We start from the raw sequence: 10,239 nt of genomic DNA on the forward strand, positions 1-10,239 counted from the left end.
CAGACATACAATTGGTTCGGATTAACTCTACTTGCACTTTTAAACTTGTATCACTTTTTCACTTTGCACCATGAACTTCAATTTTGAACACTTTACACCCTAAACTCTTAATTTCAAGCACTTTGTACCCTAAATTCTTAAATTTATTTCATTTAATTTCAATCAATTATTATATTCATAAAATTAATGAGATAAAGGGAGGTAAAAATTAATGTCAATGTACTTTTGTTATTATATTCTTAAATTTGTTATTGTAGTTTATCATGATTTTCTTCAGGAAAAGACTTAAACCCACCTGCAAAGACTTAAACCCCACCTGCACTAGGGTACAACAAACAAAGGTGAGTTGGATATACTTCCGTATGACTTCAGAACTCATTTACACAATGCGATTTTGATGCAGCAATAAGAAATTATATCAAACTTGAAATCAGTCATCATTTGGGGTTCTATAAATACCATCATCCCTGTCAGTTATGGACACATTCCTGCCTAGCTACTTTTAGTTTCAGCCAAACTACATATTCATACCTAGCTCAACTGAAATTAAAGTTTCCATGGCATACCAGAGCGCCTACAATATGAATTACCAGATACTACTATGCTTGATACTCTTCTCCCTAGTCCTTCTCCTGCCACTGCCATCCCATTCTGCTGATCCAAGCCCATTGCAAGATTTCTGCGTTGCAGATCTTGATTCCTCTTTATACATTAATGGCTTTCCGTGCAAAAACCCTGATAACGTATCTTCACAAGACTTCTTCGCCAATGGGTTCCAACAAAGTCCAGGAGAATTCAATATTTTTGACGTCAATGTCACTCGTCAAGATGTGCATCGATTTCCAGGACTCAACACTCTAGGGCTGTCAATGAACCGAGTGGTTTTGAAGCCTGGAGGGCTGAATGCACCCCACGTCCACCCTCTTGCATCCGAGCTGGCTCTAGTCATGGATGGAAAAATATTTGTAGGCTGGGTGACAACCGGAAACGTTTTCTACTGGAAAATTTTGACTTCAGGAGAGTTGTTTGTGATTCCGCCTGGGCTAGTGCACTTCCAACTGAATATTGGACACGAGAACGCACGCTTCTTCGCCTCGTTCAACAGTCAAAATCCAGGGATTCAGTTCGCCCCCCTTGCTCTTTTTAACTCCACGCCTTCGATTCCTGATCTCGTGTTGAGTAAAGCATTTCAAGTAAATCAAAGTATCATTGAGCTCATTAAGTCTAGGTTTGCAACTGTGTCGACTGTGTCGACCGTGCTTAAGTCATCTTACTAACGTCCAATTCCCGGGTGTTGTTCATTATTGTTGGCATACTAAATAATAAAAACTTCTATATTATTGTTTAATTGTATTTTGGTCAAGTTAATTTTTAGTAGTTTTATTGGCATCAAATTGGGATAGTGTTACGATTTAGAAACTAGTATTGTATTAAGTAATTTCTTATGGTTGTCAGTAGTCATGATATGTATTTAGTTGGAACAATAAAAGTTTGAGTCTTGTTATTGATATTAGTCCTCTTCATGTAAATTAGCCTCCATATATATATATATATATTGGTTTTGTGAAAGTTATCTCCTATAATTTTTCTTGGGTATAATTATTAGGCTCTACATCTGGTATCGAATCCTATTTTCATGAAATTAATCTTTGGGTGAGTTGTCAGAGTTCGGACACAAGATTTGCCGGGACTGTTCAATTGATCACATAATACAGATTTTGTATATAGTAGTGAGTAGGGTCGAATCCACAGGGACTGGAGAGAAATTTCTTTCTTTCCAAGTCAATAGAACAAAATTGGGAGATATTCAATGGAATGAAAGTGAAAATAAAATAAATAAAATTTAAAAGCTAACTCACCAAGTGCAATTTACTAAAACTAATAATTAATAAAATTCTACTCAAAGGATCAACTACTCAGGTACGGTCCAATTAAATGATCATCGATGCAAAGATATTTCATCCATTCATCACTAGGTTGGTTATAGTTATCAACAAACTCTGACAACCAGTTCTTCCTTACTTTTTCGACAGTCAAGGTACGACCATTGACTGCTTCTCTAACCAGATAATAACCCTAGATACGACCGTAGGAATTTAATTACCCAATTGCATTAAAGTTAGAAGAACCCAACCCTAACTAATAAACACGCTAAGAGGGTTTATTTAAACTAGATCTTACGTTTCCCCAACATAAAGCCAATTATGGTGGTTGTCACTAGGTATCAACTAAACGAACAATTACGAATTCAATTTAGTTAATGTGACAGTAGGCTAATAAATTAAATCAAATACCCGGCCGTTGATGTTCAATTAATAAAATACCCATGAACAATTAATTCAGGAAACGCACGAATAGCAACAAATTAGAAGAAATAATGAAGATTCGATTAGATCTCACAAATATTATGGACCGCGCTTTCGCGTCAACCTTTGGGTAGAGGAGAGAATTAGCCGCTCCTCATCATGTCAAGCTCGTGTGATTTGATTAATATCATCCACACAATTGCCCAGAAATTAATTGTCGAGGAATTGGGGAAGGTGAATTAATCGAAATAATAACAAAGGGAAACCTGGCTTCGTCTTCGTATTGGAGCCGCAATTACAAAGCAAAAGGCTTTTCTAATTGCTGCCGAGAAGAAAAAGGGAAAAAGCGTCTGACGGTGAAAAGAAAACAAAAGCTAGCCTAATTGATTGCTACCCAAAAAGAAAAGCAAAACGTCTGACAGATCTCGCAAAAGAAAACTAAAACTAAGGTATTGATATCACGTGAATCTCGCTTCTTCTTATTTGTAGCGCTGCCAGTAGTAAAGCATTAGGAACAAGGCTTTTTGTCCCAAGGCTCTGATCTCACGCATCTAGTCCACGTAGACCGGGTTTCTTAATTGGGTCTCCTGCTATTGGTCCCACGGATCCGGCTTTTCGGCAACATCTACCTTTTCTGGCGTGGGCACGCCCTGAGATGAAGGGTCTTCTGGAAATTTGCCTCAAGAAATTACTTTTAACGCCAGTCATCTATAACTCATACAAATATGAAATATGAGCAAAATCTCAATACTTAGCACAATAAGTAGCCAAAATTTGGATAAAATAACAGTGCAAAATATGCCAAATAACTGCTCTATCAAATCCCCCCACACCTAGACAATGCTTGCCCTCAAGCATTTCGGAGCTCAGAAGTACAACCAAGAGAGCAGAGGTCATGCAGTAATTTATACTAACACAGGCACCCCGCGACCCCGACAAGGTCGTCGAAATGAGAATGTACTGGACAGGCAATTTAACTACAGAATGTGCTCAGTAAGACTCATCAGTATCAAGAGAATGTATAAATACTGGGAACTCTCAAATCAACATCGCGGAATGCCATTACCATAGGCTTGCACATTTATCAAATCTCCATCACTCAAAATTGAACTAGATACACTAATCAAAGAGACTTTCATAGGGTTGTAATAGGGTTGGGCAAAAGGTGGGATAAATGGTACAGGTAAGGTGTAATGTATCAAGAAGATGCCCGATATTCACTTCCCAACCACAAAGCTTCACCAGGGAATTTCACAAGCAAGGCATTTCCATTTGCTATACCTACTGTGCAAGGGATGACTTTCACTTTTTTTTTTTTTTTTTTTTAGGGAAACCTTTGCAAGGCGTGGGCATGCCTTGAGAGCCAGAGTCGGCTGTTCACCATTTTGCTAACAATGTCCCCCCCCTTTTTTTTGATTTTTTTTTCTTTTGCTTTGCTTCTGATCCCAGATGCACAGAAACAACACCATACAACATCAAATCTGCCAACCAACACTTGCTACCATTGATTCCCTCGCCTTGAATAAGCAATGAGTTTCAGGCATCTCTTAACAACACAAGGAAGTCTAAGAAAGGTCTCGGGGTTTCAAACATGGTTGACAAACAAAAAGATGGATAAAGGCTCAAATTGGTTCACTATTGGGAGATAAGATGAGGGTGTGGTTTGTAGATAGCTAAAGAAGGTTAAATCCTAAATGCCCTTATCATTTCAAATGCATCTAATTCAACAAAATGTGGTCTCGACATGTATAAAATAGCAAGTTCTAGAATGCCAATACCATGTGTGATACCCACTCAATCAAACAAAACTAGAGCAAACAAGAATAATATGCTCATATATGGCTCAAAAGCTCTCAAAAGTTTCAAGAACGGGTAAAATCCAGCATATTCAACATCTCTTAACAACACTGTCAAGGGAAAACAAAATGCACAGCTAGTATATTTAACCACACACCCATGCACTGTGATTGTATAATTCATCATAGCAAACAGAAAGTCAACTAACTACCCCTTTTTTTTCTCCATTTTTTCTTCTTCTTTTTTTCTTTTCTTTTTTTTTCATTTCTTATTGTTCCCATTTTTTTTTTTTTGAATAAAAGGAAACAATGGAAGTAGACAGAAATAATAGCAACCATCCCCCCCCACACCTAAAATCGACATTGTTCTCAATGTATAAATGACAAATGAAGTAGTAGGTGATAAGGAGAGAAACTTTCCTGACCACTGAGAGGGAGCACCGAGACACTAAGGTGGAGGAGGATGAGGCGGGGTGAATCCGATGTGAGCGAAGAAGGTCGCTTGATTCTCTGCCTGAATACGGGCGAAGACCTGTAGCGCTGCAAGACGGCCATCTAATCTCGCCACCTGGGTGCCTAGCTCATCGAAGGAATCCTGGAGGTTTTGGTAACGGGATTCCCAAACGGGAGGAGTCTGATAGGAGAACGGACCCGCCTGATCCAGATGGGGTGGAAACCCAGTGGAGGAAACAGTCAGAGGCACCCGGGGCCGTGGCTCGCCCTCGCCAGGGGGTGTCATCTGGTATACATCTTCCACTTTGAAAATGACCCCCATCCTCTCTAAGCTACGTAGATCCAATGGCTCAATTTCCCGGGCAAGAGTGAACTGGTGCTCCTGATCGAGGTCAAGCAATCCCAATTGAACGGCTAAGTGAGTAATGAGTGAACCCATAATCATCGGCTTATGCCGCTTCTGAACGACGGACTGCATTTGAGTGGCAGCCCAACACCCAAAATTAACCTGCACCTTGTTGCGCATGCACCAAAGAAAGTAGAACTCCGCCTTGGTAAGGGTGCCGGAGGAGTCCTTTCGGCCCCAGAAGTTATAAGCCAAAAATCTGTGAATAACCTTTAAGACCAGGTCCTTAAGATAAGAGGCCTTAGATTGACTCGGATCATAGAGTTGGCGGTTTGTGGACCATTCCCTCTATATGCCAATGTATTCACTAGAAAAGAGCCGGGTGTAATCACAGGCACTGTTGATGTACGTCCCTGAGGAAAGAGTATCCTCAATGACAAACCCCAAAGTCAAATTGAAGGCATTAATGGACATATCCTGCGGGGTACCCCTTAATCTAAATGTAATTACCCCTGGCTCATCCAAAGTGATGAATTCGTTTGTCTTGAACTCAAAGATGGAGTAGAATTCATAACACAACTCCTCAAATGTAGGGTAGTCAATGGTCAAGTATCTTTGCCAACCAATTGCCGAGAACAACTGTTCAACCTCTCGGGCAATCTGCAAATGATCTAGGGTGGGGGCATGGAAACACTTACAAGGGGCAAAAGGACGCGGCAATAAGCTAGTTAATCGGTCCTTTTGTGCCTGTGTAAGGTCAGTAATAGGCTCCCCCCATTCCCTAGGAGATATAGTGGGCTTGTTGAGACCCAACCGGGACCGACTAGGAGGTTGGAGTGGGGCTCGCCTCTAATGAGGTTGGGACCCCGATGGCCCAGCAGTTGTTGCCTTTTTCGGAGGCATTCGGAGGCCACAGACATGGTGTAATCAGCACAGAAACAGCCAGTCAACAAACAAAGGGAGATAGGGGACCACAGGCGATAAGTGATGCTCAACAGTCAATATTCCAGCACAGAGAGACACAAATATTCCCCCCGAAACAACGACAAGCTGACAAACACCAAAAATACCCCACTCGCGTCACGTGCCCGACACAAATCGAGAGAACCAATTCAACACCTTACACAAGAAGTTATCAGGCAATTATGTCCAGCAAAGGGGAAACCACTAGCCACGTGTATCACTTTAGATCTCCAGAGTCCAAAGATGTCCCCAAGACAAATAATCAATTAAAGACAAATATGCAATCTCACTCTTTCAGTCAACAGTTAAATGGTCCCCCGATAAAACCAATAAGTATGTCACCCCGACAGGAGGCAAATAATTCAGCAATAAAAATTCCAAATCGAAGTCACCAATTCAACAAGAGAGGCAAATAGGGGTACCACTTTTTCTATCTGCTTCGCTAGAGAAGAAAACGGCAGAGAAACACGGTGGAGAAAGAGAGCTGGTGGGCTGGTCGTGCGCGCGTAAGTAGGAGAAGTCGCGCGCTAGGCGTGCGGAGTTTGGGCGCGCGATGGAGAGGCGCGCACACTTGGTTGCGCGATCTGTCTCCGCCTAGGGCTGGTCACGCAGGGTGTGCCTGGGCTCTACTGCTGTCTGCGCGCCCAGGTGCGCGCAAAACTGGGCTCGCCTGTCGCGCGCTGGTACACGCGGATCTGCTGCGGGCGACTGCGGGTAGCGCGCAGGCAAGGGGGGAGCGCGCGCGCTGAGAGCCTGTTGCTGCCTGGTCGCGCGCGGAACTGATCTGGGAGTCGAGCGCTGCTCGGGACGGCGCGCAGGTGGGCCGACGAGCTGTGCTGGCGACGGCGGCGACTGGAGGGGCGACGAACAGCGATAGAGGGAGGCGCGCGGCGGAGGGCGGAGTACAATGGGCAGGCTCGCGAAGAGAGAGAGAGAGAGAGAGAGAGAGAGAGAGAGAGAAAGAGCTGGTGGGGGGGCCGTTAGCGATGGCGGCACACGGCGGAGGACGGCCAACACAAAAAAAAAAAAAAGACGAAAGTGAAATGGAAACTAAGACAAGAACAAAGGAAATTTCAGCGGGGAAACTTAGACAGAGGTACTGGGCAAGACCAAACAAAGAAGAAAGCAAAGTGGAAAAGTAGGGTCTTGGTCAAAAACCCTCTTTTTCTTTGACTTTCGTTATCGGAATGGTTGGAAGGCGTGGGCACGCCTTGGAGGACCTGGTCTTCTGACCATCGCATCCTAATGATGCTCAAAAGAATTTTTTTGTCAAGGCGCGGGCACGCCTTGGGGCTGCCAGTCTCCCACCTGCTCAGGACACCCGGTGCACCCCTTCCAAGGCGTGGGCATGCCTTAGAACTGCTAGTCTTCTGTCCATTACCACAAAAACAATCAAAATAGTAAAATAAAACTGAAAAAATAGCAGAGTAATGAAGAATGATCACAACTAATACTGTAATCCTTGGGTTGCCTCCCAAACAGCGCCTTTCTTTAACGTCTTTGGCTAGACATGGCCATCAGTTGTTTAGACCTCACCACTTGGATCATCAAGGAATATAACCTCTACTTGCTCACTATTAAACCCTTCATAATAGGGTTTCAAACGATGACCATTGACTACGAACTTTTTCTCTGTTTTCAAACTTTAGATTTCCGATTTTGCTTCTCTCCTTATAAATTGCCACGTTCTCATAGGGTTCATTTCTCAGTTCCTCCAATTCTTGTAGTTCGAGCTTTCTATGTCCTCTGGCCTCCATAAGGTCCATGTTACACCTCTTAAGCGCCCAGAACGCTCGGTGTTCAAATTCCACAGGGAGGTGGCAGGGCCTCCCAAAGACTAACCTGTATGGGGACATCCCAATTGGTGTTTTGTACGCGAAGCGGTAAGCCCAGAGAGCATATTCCAGCTTCAAACTCCAGTCTTTCCTATTAGGCCGCACCATCTTCTCCAGGATTGACTTAACTTCCCTATTCGACACTTCGGCCTGACCATTCGTTTGTGGATGATATGGAGTGGACACTTTATGGAGCACACCATACTTACGAAAGAATGCAGTGATTGTCTTATTGCAGAAATGGGTGCCCCTGTCACTCACTATAGCTCTTGGCATTCCAAAACGGACAAATATGTTAGATTTGATAAATTCTGCAACCACTCTCGAATCGTTAGTCCGGGTGGCTTTTGCCTCCACTCATTTGGAAACATAATCGACGGCAAGTATAATATATAAGAAACCAAAGGACGAGGGGAAAGGACCCATGAAATCTATGCCCCAGACATCAAAAATCTCAACAAATAATATGGGGATTTGACTCATTTGGTCTCTACGAGAGATATTCCCCACTCTTTGACACTTATCACAAGATTTGCAGAACAAAAATGCATCCTTAAAAAGTGTAGGCTAATAAAAACTATTTTCTAACACTTTACGAGCCGTCCGCTTTGGACCAAAATGTCCTCCACATGCAAACGAATGACAGAAAATCAAAATAGAATGAAACTCACCGGCACTCACACACCGTCTAAGTACTTGATCCGAACATTGCCTCAACAGGTACGGGTCATCCCAAAAATAATGTTTGGCATCACTCTTTAGCTTATCTCTTTTAGCTTTGGACCAACCTGCAGGTAATTGATTCGTTACCAAAAAATTGACAATGTCAGCATACCAAGGTACCGACGAATCAATGGCTAGTAGTTGCTCTTTAGGGAATGATTCTCTCAACGGTAGATCCTCTTGATTTGTGAGCAACCGACTCAAATGATCAGCCACCAAATTCTCGGCTCCGCTCTTATCCCTGATTTCAAGGTCGAACTCCTGCAGGAGCAAAATCCACCTTATAAGCCTCGATTTTTCATCCTTCTTCGCCAACAGGTACCGCAAGGCTGCATGGTCAGAGAAAATAATCACTTTTGCACCCAATAAATATGACCTAAATTTTTCTAGTGCAAAAACAATGGCAAGTAATTCTTTCTCCGTCGTGGAGTAATTAAGTTGGGCTCCACTCAATGCTCTTAATGCATAGTAGATCGCGTGTGCCGCCTTGCCTATCCTTTGCCCCAGCATGGCCCTCACGGTATAGTCACTCGCGTCGCACATGAATTCAAACGGAAGGCTCCAATCTGGGGCTTGAATGACGAGCGGTGATGTCAACGATTCCTTCAATTTATCAAAAGCCACCTTGCATTCATTTGTGAAATCAAATGACACGTCCTTCTGCAGTAACTTGAACAGGGGTGCTCCTATCTTTGAAAAGTTTTTGATAAACCTCCTGTAAAATCCTGCATGGCCCAAAAACGAACGTAGTTCCCGTACATATACGGGATAAGGTAGAGCAGAAATAAGGCCCATTTTAGCTTTATCTACCTCTATTCTCTTAGCCGACACAACGTGCCTAAGACAATGCCGTGATCTACCATAAAGTGACATTTTTCCCAATTAAGTACCAAATTCGTCTCTATGCATCTTTTTAAAATTAAAGTAAGATTGTCAAGGCATTCCTCAAAACTATCCCCGTATACACTAAAGTCATCCATGAACACCGCGATTATCTTTTCTACATACTCTGAGAAAATACTTACCATGCACCTTTGAAAAGTTGTTGGAGCATTGCAAAGACCGAAAGGCATCCTACGGTAAGCAAACGTACCAAATGGGCAGGTGAACGTGGTCTTCTCCTGGTCCTCCGGTGCTATCGCGATCTGGAAGTACCCTGAAAAATCATCTAAAAAATAATAGTAAACACGACCTGCCAATCTCTCAATCGTTTGGTCGATAAAGGGGGAGAGGAAAATGGTCCTTTTTTGTCACAGAGTTTAATCTCCCGTAGTCATGTACTGACGCCAACCAGTAGCTTTCCTAACCGGGACCATATCACCCTCTTGGTTCTCCTCCACGGTTACTCCCGCTTTCTTCGGGACCACCTGAATCGGGCTCACCCAGGAACTGTCCGAAATAGCGAAGATGATCCCCACCTCCAGGAGTTTGAGTATCTCCTTCTTCACAACCTCCATCATTAAGGGGTTCAGTCTTCGCTGTGCTTGCCTCACCGGCTTTGCATCATCCTCGAGTCTTATCCGGTGCATGCACAAGGACGGGTTTATCCCCTTGATATCGGCTATGCTCCACCCGATTGCCTCCTTATGATCCCTAAGGAGTCGCACCAGTCTTTTCTCCTGACTGGGAGACAGATGCGCAGAAATAATCATAGGAAGTGTCTCTCTGTCTCCCAGGAATACATACTTCAAATGCTTGGGGAGAGGTTTGAATTCTAATTCGGGTGCCTGCACCACCGATGGCAATAATTTTGCGTGAGTTTCTAGCATAAAAAGGGAAGTGAGCTCATACCTGGGTTGAATGGTTGGGAGTGAATG

At 43.3% G+C, this 10,239-nt stretch overlaps 1 protein-coding gene across 1 annotated transcript; it reads left to right on the forward strand.

The window, feature by feature from the left end:
• The first annotated feature begins 557 nt into the window (after positions 1 to 557).
• LOC113728948 (germin-like protein subfamily T member 1) lies at positions 558 to 1,277 on the forward strand. The gene has a single exon (XM_027253295.1). It carries the CDS (start codon positions 558 to 560, stop codon positions 1,275 to 1,277), a length of 720 nt encoding a protein of 239 aa, XP_027109096.1.
• Positions 1,278 to 10,239: the final 8,962 nt, after the last annotated feature.

The sequence above is a fragment of the Coffea arabica genome, chromosome 2e, assembly GCF_036785885.1.
Source record: "Coffea arabica cultivar ET-39 chromosome 2e, Coffea Arabica ET-39 HiFi, whole genome shotgun sequence".
In the NCBI taxonomy this organism is placed as follows: Eukaryota; Viridiplantae; Streptophyta; class Magnoliopsida; order Gentianales; family Rubiaceae; genus Coffea; species Coffea arabica.

Excerpts from the sequence above, each read along its gene's own strand:
- LOC113728948 (XM_027253295.1), top strand. The coding sequence starts at position 558 with ATGGCATACCAGAGCGCCTACAATATGAATTACCAGATACTACTATGC.